At 32.5% G+C, this 15,717-nt stretch overlaps 3 protein-coding genes across 5 annotated transcripts in view; 1 reads left to right on the top strand and 2 right to left on the bottom strand.

Annotated features, from left to right (window-relative positions):
• Nucleotides 1-211: 211 nt before the first annotated feature.
• On the top strand, nucleotides 212-5,681 carry LOC115882335 (oxysterol-binding protein-related protein 8). Its single transcript, XM_030900354.1, has 14 exons — nucleotides 212-397; nucleotides 461-667; nucleotides 724-770; nucleotides 823-1,062; nucleotides 1,147-1,291; nucleotides 1,350-1,553; nucleotides 1,612-1,784; nucleotides 1,839-2,005; nucleotides 2,064-2,259; nucleotides 2,319-2,594; nucleotides 2,648-2,963; nucleotides 3,025-3,248; nucleotides 4,232-4,392; nucleotides 4,464-5,681. The coding sequence occupies exons 2-14, from the start codon at nucleotides 478-480 to the stop codon at nucleotides 4,663-4,665; spliced, it is 2,541 nt and encodes an 846-aa protein (XP_030756214.1). The 5' UTR covers nucleotides 212-397; nucleotides 461-477; the 3' UTR covers nucleotides 4,666-5,681.
• A 162-nt stretch (nucleotides 5,682-5,843) lies between these two features.
• Nucleotides 5,844-11,137, bottom strand: LOC115882336 (epidermal growth factor receptor kinase substrate 8-like). Of its 3 annotated transcripts, none has more exons than XM_030900355.1 (8): nucleotides 10,990-11,137; nucleotides 9,904-10,185; nucleotides 9,100-9,252; nucleotides 7,690-8,733; nucleotides 7,500-7,631; nucleotides 7,341-7,443; nucleotides 6,169-6,632; nucleotides 5,844-6,111 (listed from the first exon to the last, which is right to left on the bottom strand). In XM_030900355.1, the coding sequence occupies exons 2-8, from the start codon at nucleotides 10,156-10,158 to the stop codon at nucleotides 6,022-6,024; spliced, it is 2,241 nt and encodes a 746-aa protein (XP_030756215.1). In that variant the 5' UTR covers nucleotides 10,159-10,185; nucleotides 10,990-11,137; the 3' UTR covers nucleotides 5,844-6,021. The 3 variants fall into 3 exon arrangements, with proteins under 3 accessions (XP_030756215.1, XP_030756217.1, XP_030756216.1); XM_030900357.1 differs by having other exon boundaries at nucleotides 7,350-7,443; XM_030900356.1 differs by lacking the exon at nucleotides 10,990-11,137 and adding an exon at nucleotides 10,407-10,631.
• Nucleotides 11,138-13,904: 2,767 nt separating this feature from the next.
• Nucleotides 13,905-15,717, bottom strand: part of LOC115882337 (semaphorin-1A-like) — a 38,671-nt gene continuing 36,858 nt past the window's right edge. The window contains 2 exon segments of the mRNA XM_030900358.1: nucleotides 13,905-15,138; nucleotides 15,206-15,685. Of these exon segments, the coding sequence (XP_030756218.1) occupies nucleotides 14,964-15,138; nucleotides 15,206-15,685 (655 nt within the window). The 3' untranslated portion in view covers nucleotides 13,905-14,963.

Genomic DNA, 15,717 nt, shown 5'->3' with positions numbered 1-15,717 from the left:
TTAAGAATAATATAATATATAGTATATTAAAAAATAATCTATATTGACTGTAGGGGGATAAGTAGTATCTGTAATATTCTGTGCTATTATTAATGATTATGGAATAAATAATGAAGTGCTGTTGCGAAATCAATAAATTAGCTGCGTCAAGTGTGAAGGCCGCTTTAGGGAAGACTCCTTGCGTAATTTTGCGGACATGTGCGCTAGGAATTCCTTGGCGATTTCCACTGTTTGCGCAGGGCGCATGTCATCGTGTAACGACGTTTTGGTTACATTTTTTTTCACTTTTGTTGTCATTATTTTTGTTAAACGATGCATATAAAAATTCGTTTTAGAAGAGTTATAATGTCCAGTATATATCGCTCCTTTTTGACTGTTTTTTAGTGGAATATCCAAGGTAAATAAATAGTGTAAACTAATTTGATGTCGGAATTGTAGTAATGATTTCTTTTTACTACAGCTGTTTTTGGCAACAGAATGTCAACAAATACAGGATCACAAAATGCCATTAATAATCAAGACAATCCAAACTCTGGAGTTCATTCAAATAAAAGTACGCCAGCCCATCCTAAAAGTGAAGACAGAAAATCGAGAATCTTACTTAATATTTTGCCCAAATTACCTTCAACAGATTCCTTAAGTAATAGTCCCGGACCCGGCAGTCCCGGTAAGTTCCCCAATTATTGTTATTATCCTATTATTTTCTTTATATTTTTATTTAAGGTATTTCAAATATAGATAGGTTAGAAGCTGCATCTACGATTGAAGGAGTAAGTATTGTTATGAGTTATTTGTTACTTAATTTAATTGAAAACATTGTAGCTTCACACTCCTGAATCAAGCACAAAGCTTATGAGAAAGGAATCATATAAGGCACAGAGGAAAAATTACCGTAAAGAGAAGAAGCGAGTTACAAATGAATTATTAAATTCGTTAAAAGATCCTTCAGTAGTTGTATTAGCTGACTGGTTAAAAATTAGAGGTACTCTAAAATCATGGACCAAACTATGGTGTGTTTTGAAGCCTGGTTTATTGGTTTTGTACAAGAGTCCAAAAGCTAAAGTAAGTTTACTTGTTCTTGGGAAATTGTTATGCTAATAGTATATGTTGGTACCTATTTATCTACATTGGTTTGTTATTTTGTAGAGTAGTCATTGGGTAGGGACTGTACTTTTAAATGCATGCAAGGTTATTGAAAGGCCTAGTAAAAAGGACGGGTTTTGTTTTAAATTGTATAATCCACTAGACCAAACAATTTGGGCTCCAAGAGGACCAGAAAATGAAGCAATTGGTAATATTTTCGTGTTCTCAAATATTTGGGGGGACTTTTACGTAAAATATTATTTTAGGAGCGGTTGTACAGCCCCTTCCAGGTTCCTATTTAATATTTAGAGCTCCTAGTCAAGCTTCTGGTATGTGTTGGCTTGATGCATTAGAAATTTCAATAAGAAATGATGGTGCTTTATTGAGATCAGTCAGTAACAAATCTTCAGGTAGTACAACTCATGAAACTCAGTGGTCAGACACTGATTATGAAAAACATTTTGTGCATGGTATATAAATGATATTAATACTGCAATTTTGTATGCTAATATAATTTATTTATTCTAGATTTGGACAATATTAGTCAAGCGGATAATGGTGCTCAGTTGAGTACTGGAGAAGCAGACTTATCAGACACAGATTCTGAAGCATCACAAAAGGAAGAAAATTTTGAACAAGAACCCCTTGAAACTCCTTATGTTCCCAATGCAGAAGAAGAGTTTGGTGATGTTGGAGCTCAGGTATGATATTTATGTCTGAATAAAAAAGTTTCAAATTTAAAATTGAATTTTAAGGTGGAAGAATTAGCTGAAGAACACAAATCGCTTATTTGGTTTCTTGTAAAGCAGGTTCGCCCCGGTATGGATTTGAGCAAGGTTGTCTTGCCAACTTTTATTCTTGAACCTAGATCCTTTCTTGACAAGCTCTCTGATTCTTATTATCATGTAGATATTTTGTCTCAGTAAGCAATATTTATTATAAAACTTTAAAATGCGTTTTTTATGTACTTTAAATTACAGAGCTGTTCTTGAAGATGATGCCTTTACTCGAATGAAACAAGTGGTAAAATGGTATTTGTCAGGACTTTATAAGAAGCCAAAGGGGTTGAAGAAACCATACAATCCTATTCTTGGAGAAACTTTCAGATGTTGCTGGCAGCATCCCAATGGTTCCAAAACGTTCTATCTTGCAGAGCAAGTGTCACATCATCCTCCTGTGTGTAACCATTATATTATATATCAAATTATTTTGAATATTTACTATTTATGTTGTAGGTTTCAGCTTTTTATGTGACTAATCGCCAAGATGGTTTTGCAATCAGCGCTAGCATTTTAGCTAGATCAAAATTCTATGGTAACTCTACTTCTGCAATCTTAGATGGGACTGCGGTTTTAACATTACTTCCCAGAGGCGAAGATTACAAGCTTACAGTCCCTTATGCTCATTGTAAAGGCATTTTAATGGGCACACTCACAATGGAGTTGGGTGGAAAAGTTTCAATTGACTGTGAGAAAACAGGGTACTACACTGAAATCGAATTTAAATTAAAGGTAAAATATTTATATTCATGTGTTTTTTTTAATCATAAAATTTATTTTTACAGCCATTTTTGGGTGGGTCAGAGCAAACAAATTGCATTGTAGGCCGTTTAAAACTAGGCAAAGAGACATTGGCTTCTATAGAAGGCTATTGGGATGGAACAATTAATCTTAAAGACAAAAGGACCGGGGAGATACAGACATTGTTCGCGTCCACAGCAACTGTAAGAAAACAGAGACTGACAAGGTATACTGTACCCTTAGACAATCAGGGCGAAAATGAGTCAGAAAAATTATGGCAACACGTTTCAGCCGCCATTAGAAGAGATGATATGAACGCAGCTACTGAGGAAAAAACCATCCTGGAAGAAGCTCAAAGAGGTAATGGTTTATATGATTTAAAAAATATTTGTTTAATAATATTATTTCTAAATTGTTTCAGCTAGATCAAAGGAACGTAAAGCAAAATGCGAAGACTGGTTTCCTGTGCACTTCCAGCAGGATTTTAAGTCAGGCCAGTGGGTTTATAAGCATTCTGATTTGAGGCCTTGGGATCCAAGAAATGATCTGTACCAATACGAATACGAATATAAAATACTGACAAGGACAAAACATCCTACTCCAATGATTAAAACGGCCAGTATCATCAGCGTCGATCCACAACAGGTCAGTCAATTTTTATTCAATTTAAATTTTTAATCTTTGTTTAATTTTTTGTTTTGTATTTTTTATTACTTAGAAAAAAAAGAGTTCCTGTAAATATTTTTGTGTGAAAATGTTATTAACATGTTTTTTTGCCGGATATAATTAATATTTTTGGGAGTAGTTTGGGAGTTAGGGGACATACGTCTGGTTACTGTACAAATGGGTTCTTTATTATTTATTTATTTTTGTCCTAACCCTTTTTATTTTTCTTGTATTAATATATTTTTTATTATCCCAGGAAAGGGTACCTTTTTTCAGATCGAAAAAAAAACGGCTTCCAGCTGGCTTGGAAATGAGTATATATAAAAGCGATCGTTATATCATAGCTATCGCTGACGCCATTTTTATTTGATCATATTGTAAAAATGGTTTATTTATTTTATTGTCTTAACCCTTTTTATTTTTGTGGTGTGAATTTTTTATTATTTTGGAAAAGGGTACCTTTTCAGAATTTTTTGTATTTTCTGCCTTTTTTTGTGGAAATGTTATACTAACTATAATTATTATTTTTGTGGGTGTTGTGTGCATTGGTTGATAGGACATCTGGTTCTTATACAAGAGGTTATTGGGTCATTTTATATGGTGTTAGGACATATTTTTTATTATTTTAAAAAAGGGGTGCCTTTTCAATTTTTTTTGGTGTTTTTGTTGGAAATATTATGTTTGAATGTTAATGTGGAAATTGCTGTTTTTTTTTCTTTGATGAAGGTCAGTGGCGCAACTAGAGGGGGTTAGTGGGAGGTTGCCCCATAGCCTGAAAATAGCAATCCTCCGCTCCAGCTCATTGGCGCGGGTCGTTTAAAATTGGTTTTACCCTCAAATGAATACTACCAGATAAATGGAAGGGCAGAGAAAAATTGGTGTCTAGTTGCGCCACTGAACAGGTGGTTGTTTGCGTATTTATTGTTTATGTTACTTTGAAATTGACACCTTGTTTGGTTCAGGTTGGAGAATCTCGATCATCGGCGAAAGTTACAAAGAGAAAAATTGCTACTAAGCAAATTTCTTCTGATGTCGACGTCAACGATACTTCTTCAGATGAATTTCATTCAGATTCATCTCATGACGCAAAAAAATCCTTAAACGCCGTTCCATCTAAATCCAAGTAAGTATTATTATAACAATTTTAAAAAAATGTTTGAATCAATGTAACAAAATAATCAATATTTTTTTTAGTATAAAATTAAAACTAGACAGTCTGGACAGACGCTTACAGGACTTAGATGAGAAAGTGAATCAAGTACAAAAAAACGTGAGTCACATGATAGATGTGAACAAGAAAACCAGCGACAGTTCATTAAACATAAAGACTTTATTTATTTTTGTCTTTGTGTGGGGATTATTTGAATCAGTCCTCTTTTTTACTTTTAAGAAATAATGCGTGCAATCGAATGTGATGGAATTAAGAAAATGAGTTCGGCTTTTAAAGTCACTATTTCTTCTTTATATTGTTTTTTAATTAAATGTTTGGTATATGTAAATATTTACTTTAGATAAGTTGTTTTAAAAAATAATTTATCGTATAGTCGTACTGGGTGTTATTTTATATGTTTAGTATAATTAAAAATATGGTGAGATTTAAAAAAGCAATGAATTTTAAATATCATTTAAAATACCAAAGAAATTATTAGTTTAATTTTTTGGTTTATAAGAGTAAATTAAATGTCTAAGTATAAGAGTAGGTACAATTTTTATGAGCGTAAGGTGTTTTATCAACGAATTTTAAGGAACTAGATGGAATTTTGCAACATGATAATCATTTAAGCAATTTTGCATATTCGAAAGTATTTCTATTTCAACACCCAGTATTCAGAAACTTGCCGTTATACAAATACTCGCGTCTAAATAGAAAAGCTTTATTTTTTATATAAATATTAATTATTTTTGTATAATTGTCTGATCGCCCATTTTATTTTTTTATATTTACAAGATAATTTTATCTTTTTTTCTAAATAGGTATCAATTTTGTCCTAATTTTTCTAATGGTCTGTGTCCTATGCATTTCGAAAATATTTTCTTATTATGTATTTAGAATTAATATATAATTAAATATAATCCTACTAATAGATATAGCGAGGAGTATAGAATAGGTAAAAGACAGGTTCTTATATATTAATAAGAAAGGTATATTAATTAAGAACTTACCTTTTTCCCAGATAACTACACCTATTATAATACAAATTAATTTGTTCCCATTTCTTTAGCTAGAAGTTACATACCAGTAGAAAACAATTTTTCATAGAATTTTTTAATAATCACATTTAATGGCTTATATTGCACTTCGAAGACATGCTTTATTACAGTCAGTAATATATTTAATATAAGTCCAATTTATTTATTAATCTAAGAAGTAATTGTATTTAATTTTATTTTAATAAAAATGTTTCCGCCTTACAATTTTAGTTTTTATTACTCTGAACCTCAGATATTCTATTGTTTATGATGTTTTGGATAAGTTATGATATTTTCGTTTATGCAACCAGTAAAACACGAATTTAATTTGGAAAAAATTGAAATTAGAAGTAAAAGACAGCAACTTTAGCAAAAATAAAAGGCTTAGATTTAAATAATTTATTAAAGCTAACAATTTAATCTCTTACGTACAATATGTTACATATTTTTGATGACATAAACCAATATTAATATTTGCAGACTAAATACATTTGAATACTAACAATATTTAAAACTAGTAACACATTAAAATATCATTTTAAAAGCATTTATATTATCTATATCATAACTCCGTCGTTGGTTCTTGTTGGTCAACCTTTTGCCTCGCTTTGGCAAGAATTTGTTGTAGCTCTGTTGTTCTAAAGGTTTGGAACTAAAAGAGATTATGTTTTAGTATTTTAAAGCTTTATATTCATAAAGGGTGGCTTACTTTGCTAACAGACTTCTGTACGAGCACGTAAGAGTGCAACCTAGCTCCCAGTAGAGGATTACAAACTTTTTCGAACATAGGTTTGGTCATTTCAAACAGCCTGTAACCGTCTACCCCTTGGAACCTTTTAACTATGTTCTCACTGAAACCTTTGGACCTGATCCATTCTTGCACTTCCTTAGGGGTTGATTTTGAATCGATGTAAGTTTCTGGGGTGGTTTTGATGTTCAGGGGCGAGGGTTTTTGTTTCTCCCTTACGATAGTCAACACGCTGTTCAGCTCTTCTTGCATGGCATCGCTCATAGAGATGTTTGAGGCTATCGAACGACGTGACACCGTTCTCTTGAGGGTTGCTGGTTGTGACATGTCACCTACTGGAGGGGGAGGAGGGGGTGGCGCGGGTACTTGAGGAGGAGGAGGTGGAGGAACAGGTACCGAAACAGGTTGTGCTTGTTTGCGCTCTACTATAAAACGGAAATTAAGGTGTAAAATTAAAAAAAAAATCACCAACCTTATATAAGGAGATGGAAAAGCAAGAGATTTAAATTTCTGTCATTTAGATATACATTGTCTCATTACACCTTTCCAAGTAAATTGGGAAAGATGTATCTATAAAATAACATCTTTATTATTTTTACTTGAGACACCCAAACTTCTATGGTTATAGGGAATAATATAATTGTCAGTACTTAACAGATTATTTCTTATAACCGCAGAAATAATAAATCTATTTAAAGCTCTCTGAATAATTGAATACATGAATAGTTTCCACCTTGTATGCACACCACACCATATAAGCCAGGACAAAGACAAAACAAACATAGATTTGTATGAAAATATTTATTAAATCGAAATACATTCCAGTTAGTAAAAATAAACGATACATTACATCTTATATGCGATATATACACAAAATATATCTTTAATAAATATTACTTGTAAACGAATCAGCTTTCGATTTTGAAATAAACAGAAAACAGTAATTATTGTGATGTAATTGAATTTATTATTAAGCTTATTCGTAACGAATAAACACGTTTAAAATTTAAAGTCTTTAAAAATAAATGCCTTACTGGACTATACACAACAATGCAGACATGACGTACAAAAAAATGAAGGATTTAACAAACCAAGACGATACAACGTGGATACTTAGAAATATCGGAATTCACCTTTCTTACCTATTCTGTCGTTCATGATGAATTCTGCCGGTTTCGGCTGAACTCTGTGATCATTGCTTGAACTTTGACCAGGATAACGTACCGGTGGAGAGTCCTAGAAAAGTTTACTTTAAATTTACTCCATATTTGTTTATTATCAATTATTTTTACCTCTATATGTGGATTTCTATGAAGCGGGCTTACATTGCTGGAATGATATTGAGTAACAATAGTATTTGGTACATGAGCTATCTGTCCTTTGCTGTTCCTTGCTTTCCACCATTTTCGGCTACTATCTAATATCTAACAGAGCAACCAATTAAAACACAAAATATAATTTTAAAGTGTACTGAAATAATACCTCTAGAAATTCTCCTCTAACAACAGTTAGTTCTTTATCGTTGTTAGCGGTTCTTGGATAAGTAACTTGCACGATATGAGCTCCTCGATTTTGCAGGTCTTCTAAAAATCTCTCTTGTCCATAACCAAATCCTTTTTCTTCTCCTTTCAATTCAATCGAGTCGAGAGAAATGTCACTTTTAGCCGTGCTTTCTCCAACAGGCGGCATAAAGTGATTGTCGGAGTCATCATCTTTAACATCCAACGGATAGGGTTTATCATTAAGGTCAGGATCGTCTACTGGATACTCTGGAGACCATCCATCCATGAACACCGGATGATAGGATGGCACGTGTCCACTGTACTGATCTCTAGGCATAATCCAGGCGTTTCCCAGAGAATGCCATAGTTCTGTTTCCTTGCTCGTGACGCAATTCATAAGCAGATTAATGGCTTCGTGGGTCAGTAAGGGTGCGGTTACGTTTTGGGGGATGTGCTGTTCGAAGTAGAAGTCATGCGAGGCTTCCACAATTAGTGCCAGAGGTGTGAAAAGAAAATGTACTAATTCTGGAGCATTCGGGTCATGAATGTGGGCTTTTAATTTGGCTAGAAGATTGAACGATAATTTAAACTTTTGAAATATATCAATAAACTCTTTTTCTGGTGGTGGTTTAGCTCTCATGGTCAACATACCATCACCCATGTCTCGCTTTTTGGTTTTCCTCGTTTTTTTCTTTCTGTCAAGCTCTCTTTTAGCCGCAGCAGCATGCTGAAGCCTAGCGATGAATTTCTCGATATCATCAAAACAGTGATTCAATATTGTTACGTCTCTTTCATATTTTTCGCTGGTTGTTGAACTAGAGTCATCGTTGTTTTCCGTCAGTTCCGAATCAGATCTTTGATGCATCAGGTAATCTCTGCTGTGGTCACGTGAAGGGCTGACAATATGCTGTGGTGGTTTGTGGGCGGGGGGTGGTATACTACTTTTTCGACTTCTAGTGAACGCTTTTCCCATTCTTAGCTGTTTCAAATCTTCAACCAAATCTTGAGCAGAAATACTTTGGCACTACAATAAAGATAAATTTCGATATACTGATCCAAACTTTATATTTCAGATTATCTGCTACTATCATAGTTATTTTTATTCTAAGTTTTAGCTCTAAATGGAAGGATTATAGGGATTATCCTGTCATTATCATTGATTGTTTGAATTAACAGTATAAAAAAATATTTAGGTAACTTTAAAGTGTTTCCTATTATTGTGAATTAAATAAATATTTACTTATTGGTATTTATTTATTTCTCAGAGGTTTAGTAATAAAAATTCAATTATCTTTTACCTCAAGTACTTTTAAAGAATTGATTTTGATATAATCAATGTCAACGCTTAAAAATAAATCGTTACGATATAGTAACGTATTAATTAACTTACCTGAAATATATGCATTTGCATTTCGGCGGGTGAAGATTGACTTGAATCAGCAATAATGAACACCAAGATATTATTGTACATGTCCATGGGATCCTGGCTCATAAAGGCCGTAGGATCTTCAATGCTATCAACTGGAAATCTTTCAACCAGGCTCTGTAAATCAACAGAATCATAAAATTCTTATTTTTTTATTAGTACAATGTCTCGAGCGTCGTAAAAATGCAACAAGGATGAGATGGGATTAAATATTGTAAAGTACAATTTATTTTTGGATAAAATATGCGTTGTAGGAAGATATTTGCATGTGAAAAACATTAAGAACATGAATCATTGTTTAATTTATTTCATAAATCATGCCAAAATTATCACCTATGTTTATTTAGTATTTTCAACCTTAATAAAATTTTTAAAAAATAAAATAAAAAGTTTATATTTGGTATAGAGCGAGTATAATGCCTTAATAATTTATGCATCATTAGATTATAGTAGGGTTTAAAAGTTAAGAGTATGTATTGAAAAAAAGCATTTAATCTGTTTTTAATATCCTTGTTACTTGAGAGATAAGATTTGAATTAAAATAGACATTTACTTAATTTTTAGATATTACAGCTTTCTAAATTTATTGCCCATATGATTTTTTCCAAAATTTATCTAACCTAGCGATAAAAATATTAATAATAAATAATGTTATAGCAAAGTGTTTATTGTAGTTTATCGCTTTTGTATTATTTTCCGAAATTTATCTTTCAGATATTTTGTAACGGAATGTTTGTATATTTTTAATATTAAAAAATTATTACTTACCCCAGATTCATCTAAGATTAAAACCCAAGGGTGATCTAAGCAAATCTGCATTTTCTGCGACCATATACCATTGGTTTGTTCCATTTGGCGCAGTTTACGCATTCCATCAATTGGATAAAGGATTCCAGTATTGCGAGACACGCTAAATGTTGCCAAATGTTCAATAATATGAACTGGAGGCTTCACATCATTCCTTGGATCCCTGTCCCTATCCAGATTTCTGTCATCTCGTGAATATCCATTTCTGTAAGCCATGGCTGAGCGTTGAAAGTATATTTATTTCTGGAAATTGCAGGAAAATAGAGAAATTTAATTTTCGTTAGTAATATGCGATGATTATCAATTGTAAGATATATATGACGATATGAGAGAATTATAATCGATATAAAAATGATCATACTTAAAACAATGTGATAGATAAGATTATGGTTAAATGTAATCAGACGTTTAATATATTTATCGTCTTGATACTGTTATTAGAACAAGTTATAAATAAAAATTACCGATCGTGATTTTACAGCCTTACTGTCAAATAAAAATTCAAATACTTTTTCTAATTCCCCATTAATAAATACCAGCCGCACTGCCCAACTATAATTTAAATATAATCGCGTTTTAATATATTCCAAAATTGAAAGGAACTGTTATTATCGAATAGTACTACAAATTCGATTAAAAGAATATTAAAATCAAACTATAAGGTACCAAAAGCGCCACACCTTCCACCATATAAGAAAGGAATGCGAGGAATGAGGTAAGAATTTAGCGTCAATAGAGGTATCTCATACATTTAAGGTTTTGCTGCATATTTTATGCTGTAAGCATAGAAGAATCTGAAGAAATACACCTGTAAACACGTAGGCGTGTAAGGACACTACTCAAATCACCAATAACGAGGAATAAACGATAGTTCTTGTATTTTTAGTCGCGTTTTAAACGAAATAATCGAATAAAAATATAATACTCGACACTTAATTATTTAAATCAAAGCCTTCGTGGCGAAACAATCTTCGCCGCGGTACCCAGCGCAGCTAACAGTAAATAAATATCACCCAGTATACGTATTTGCTTCGAATTTTTGCTCACCTGATGCGTAGATTAATATTCCATCGCAATACCCTCGATTGTCGAATTTCTGAGTTTTTAAAGGTATAGAACGAATAATTTTTAATACGAACACACACAGTACCGATAGCTTTTGCTGATTACTTTGCCTGACAGGTAGGTACTCAGGTAAGAGACAATCGCTAAGCACATGCGTAGAAAAATGAGAACATTTACCTGTTGTATGGTAGTACCAGGTACGAGGGCTGTTCGATTAGTTTGTGAAGCGTCCGAGTCTTAATTTTATTTTTAAAATAAAGGAGAATAAGGAAGGAAAGTTAAAACAGTGACTTTGCAAGTTCTGGATGATATATTTTCGGCAAAAACGGACAAAAAGCTTCTCCAATGCATTAATTTTTACATCTATGTATATATTATATCTGCCAGATATATTTTATTGTAGAGATTCTTATACTTTTGTGAACTAAAAGATCTTTATTCTATATCTCTATACTTTATATAACTTCTAGGTTTACTTATTTCTCTGAATGTGCCATAACTTATATCTTTTACGTGGAGTCGTAGAAAAAGTAACGTATATAATCGAAAAAAACGGCGTCCTGGACGGCTCGGAATGACAATCGATATTAATTTTGGAGAGGTCAATCTCTAGACGTCGTTTATTAAAAACTGACATAATATTTGTCAAAATTTAGCCTAATTATAGAAAGATTAAAAAGGATAGAACGTTTCCAGATGCAAAGATATTTCCAAAAAATAATTTTTTCTCCAATTTTAAACTATACCATTTAAAAATCATTTTTACTTAAATAAAAATAAATTATATCCTTCTAAAGCCATTAAAAAATAAAGAAGCGTCTTTGGCGCCGTTTTTTCCGATCGTATGGTATTTATTTAAGATTTTTTTTTATTCAGGCACGCCATCAACAAGTCTGAAAGCTGTGGTTCCTAACCGTCCTATACCGAAAACACTGCGACCTGTACTGTATTTGTCTTTGTCGCATTTCTATGCCTGCACCCAGTCTTCTATCCCTGTATCCTGCACTAGTTGGTGCAGGTCCTTGATAGAATGGGAGCATAGTTCCTCTAGTTCTAGCGTTACTTTCCTAAATAGGGGATGCCGAGGATGCCACTTGCAATCCAGAGCTTGGCAGTGACAAATCGTGTGCTCGGGTGTTTTAGGATATTTATCGCGGAGTCATATTTATCGCAGCAGAGACTTAATTCATACAAGCGACATACTTTATTTCTGCTGATCATTAACAGTTTTTAGTGGTTTTCGAATTAGAACCTTAAATGAAGGCTTTGTTATACCTGTCCTATTGTCTGTTTCTCCAGTGGAAGGTCTGATTTTCCCTGATCCAGGGTACTGCACTAGGAGTGGGGCATTCCCAGTACTGGCTGTGGACCAAAATTGCATTCTAATGATATTACTATACTATACCACAAATTAACTATAACAGATGCGAAAGAACACTGAATTCCGCGTTCAGGTTTCTGTGACCTTCAGAAAGAGTTCATAGACAATCCGCATCAATGTATAGTTTGGGTTATTATTTGTTTGGGTGAAAATAATCTGCACCAATATGTTATCGAGGCATATAATCTCACAGTAATTTAATAGATTACTCGTCATATTATATCAGTTCGTAGGAGATTAGGAAAAAAAAGATATTTATAGTACAAAAAAATTAATTTATTTAACAACATTTAATTAAAGATGTGACAAAATAGTTACTTTTCTATTGGTTCTATCGGACTTTTTTCGACTATATAAATCTTTATTTGTAAACTTTAATGCATAAAATATTTTCAATCTAATAAATAATTTAATGATGTAAATAAGAGGAAATTTCTCACATGGTTGGTCAAATTCTATAGTTTTCATTATATCAAACAGCCTCTGAATGTTTTCTTCAGTGCAAAACTCATCAAAATTTAATACAAATAATTTTTCCAGCCTTTAAATAAAATGAACAAATTTTTCCACTTTCATGAGCAAAGGCTTTTAAATGGGTAAATAATTTCGAGTTATCCAGAGATTCGGATTCTTTTGCAAATTTTAGACAAATATCACATTGATGTATTTGAAGACCCTTTTTAATGATGTAGTCAAACATAATTAAAGGCATTTTGAGTTGAAAACATTTCTCAGAGGCTGTTTGATATAATGAAAACTATAGAATTTGACCACCCATGTGAGAAATTTCCTCTTATTTACATCATTAAATGATTTATTAGATTGAAAATATTTGATGTATTAAAGTTTACAAATAAAGATTTATATAGTCGAAAAAAGTCCGATAGAACCAATAGAAAGGTAACTATTTTGTCACATTGTTAATTAAATTTTGTTAAATAAATTAATTTTTTATACTATAAATATCTTATTTTTCCTTATAAATAAACACATTTGTATCCCATTTTAAATAAGATATACAAATTACCAAAACTTAACAGTTCAATAACAGTTGAAATAACAGTTCAAAAGTTCAACAAAAATCCTACACGCGTTTTTAAAAAGAAACATATAACCACGCACTATGTCACTCCAGTAAGCGAATACGACACAGCATGGGTTTCCGGACTAAACGACTGGTGTATTTACACCACTATTGAGTGGTGTCGGGTTTGCCGAACGGTTTCCGATGCAGTCGCTTTCTTTCGCATCTGTTATTGTGACTATACCTTCAAAGGAAAATACGTATTGCTTCGCCCCTATAACATAGTAGGTTTGAAGATGGCGGCCAACGTGATTAGAATTACAGAGAATGTTGACGCTCATTCTTCTGGCGTGGTTTTTATAACGAAGCAATTTTTGAGGGGCATTTCATAGGGATTTTATTTGGTTTATTGAAACTTGACTTGCTCTCTATCAGGAAGTAGAATTTTTGGGGTTTATATTGGGTTTTAATTTGAATAAAGCAACATTTGTATTGTTTTCGTTTTTATTTACTTAAATGTAAAATAGCGATTGGAATGTATTTACTTATGTTCCTAGATTAAACTAAAACGCTTAATTGTACAAAGAAAAAATAATAAAACAAATTCGAACGGGCACTAATCCTAAAAATCCTCCTAAAAAAGTCATTCTATTATTTTTTCACTTATTATCGATAAAAAAATATTTGAAGGCATTTTTTTTGTAGATCACAGCCAAAACTGTACCTGAAACTAACTTAAAGTAAAATCGATCTATTTACAATAATTGCTTAAGAACTACGCTTCAGATGAATTGTTACTTTGTCGTATTGCCGAATACTCCTTAACTTAGATATTAAATAAAACATTAGATCTTAAACTATTCTCTAAGAATGTTAAACCTACTCAGTTATTTGGACTGATTATACAGGTTTAAACAGTGGACATTTATTAAAATTAAATTATTGTACACAAAATAATATCATCTAATAGTTAATACTCTATTTTTTTCTTTCTTTAGATTAACAGTTTCACTTAATTTAAGAATTATTTGCCAGTGTCATCCATAATTTTTGAGCTAAATTTCAAAATATTTTAAGGTACAATATGCACCATTAATAATAAGATTCCTACTTAGCAAATCTTTGTATATCTTGAATTAAGCACATTTACACTAATCCTAAAACCAGTATTTAAAAAATACTATATGTGTGAGATAATGCTTTTGTGCCTTAAAAAGTGAGCGCTTATTTACTTTAACAACTTAGAAGTTGAAAATTTACACCTAAAAATTAAAACATATCTATAAAACATTGAGCTTTACAATAACTGACATCAAATAAAATCCATCAGGAAAAATTTCTACAAAGCCGATGCCAAGTTAATCAACAATCCATTACTTCATCATAAAATCATTTTAATTACTGTAGAAAAATACTAAAATATTTTATTGTATACTATAAAACACGTAATAGCTTCGCAGGCAGTCTACATCGCTCAAAATAAAACAGCAGGTACAAAAATATATCTAAAAAGGATTACAGAAGCAAGCCAAAAATGCTCTTTCTTCGCATCTATATGTACGTCTTCTTGATCTTTTGCAAAGTCCCTTCGTTCGTGATATTTAAATTTTTTAGAGATCCTAAGTTATCTTTCTTTGGCTGGAGTGTGTCCGAAGACACGTTCAAGACGTCTAAATTAACCGTCTTGGTCGGCCTGGCTAAAAAACTATTCTGGTTCACGTTTAATCTGAAACAAACAAAAATATATACATTAATTCAAGAACGCGTTCATTAGAGGTGGATAAAATATGTACCTATCCAGATGGTTGTGTTGTTCTATAAAAGGGGCGTTATTATACTGCATGTAAAATTTTCTTGACACACAGTAGCCCCCAGCAAACCCCACAAAGAGACCAATCATCGCTGCGATCACAATGCCCCACCACAATGTCCCCGACGTGAATTCGCTCTTCTTTATTTGAGAACAGCCCGTTTTAACATCAGAGTTGATGTCGTTGTTGCATTCATCAAAATCTGAACGATTCTCTACTTGCAACGTCAACTCTTTTGCGTTGGAGTTTGGTTCTTCTTCGATGGAGTTGCTAGGGATGGTGTTATCATCATCAATTTCCTTCCTGGGCACTTTCTCGTTGGTGGATATCTTGCATCTCGAAGCATCTCCTCTCTTTATGTCTTGTATGAGATACCTAAGGGACGTAGCCATGTCTACGCTGACGCAGAGGTTCTTCAGTTGATCCCATGCGCAGTGAGGATCTCGTAGCTCGATGCATTCACTAAAATAACGAAACAAAGTTTTATATGAGTT

This window comes from Sitophilus oryzae, unplaced genomic scaffold (genome assembly GCF_002938485.1).
Source record: "Sitophilus oryzae breed Bouriz unplaced genomic scaffold, Soryzae_2.0 scaffold_177_pilon_pilon, whole genome shotgun sequence".
NCBI classification, from domain to species: Eukaryota; Metazoa; Arthropoda; class Insecta; order Coleoptera; family Curculionidae; genus Sitophilus; species Sitophilus oryzae.
Note: the sequence above shows the minus strand (reverse complement) of the source record. Positions and strands in the feature narration are given on the sequence as shown.

Excerpts from the sequence above, each read along its gene's own strand:
- LOC115882335 (XM_030900354.1), top strand. The coding sequence starts at position 478 with ATGTCAACAAATACAGGATCACAAAATGCCATTAATAATCAAGACAAT. Across the intron at positions 1,554-1,611 it reads TGAAAAACATTTTGTGCATG|ATTTGGACAATATTAGTCAA; the intron begins GTATATAAATGA and ends TATTTATTCTAG. Across the intron at positions 3,249-4,231 it reads TCAGCGTCGATCCACAACAG|GTTGGAGAATCTCGATCATC; the intron begins GTCAGTCAATTT and ends TGTTTGGTTCAG.
- LOC115882336 (XM_030900355.1), bottom strand. The coding sequence starts at position 10,158 with ATGGCTTACAGAAATGGATATTCACGAGATGACAGAAATCTGGATAGG. Across the intron at positions 7,632-7,689 it reads TTAGAGGAGAATTTCTAGAG|ATATTAGATAGTAGCCGAAA; the intron begins GTATTATTTCAG and ends TTGCTCTGTTAG. Across the intron at positions 6,112-6,168 it reads TACAGAAGTCTGTTAGCAAA|TTCCAAACCTTTAGAACAAC; the intron begins GTAAGCCACCCT and ends AATCTCTTTTAG.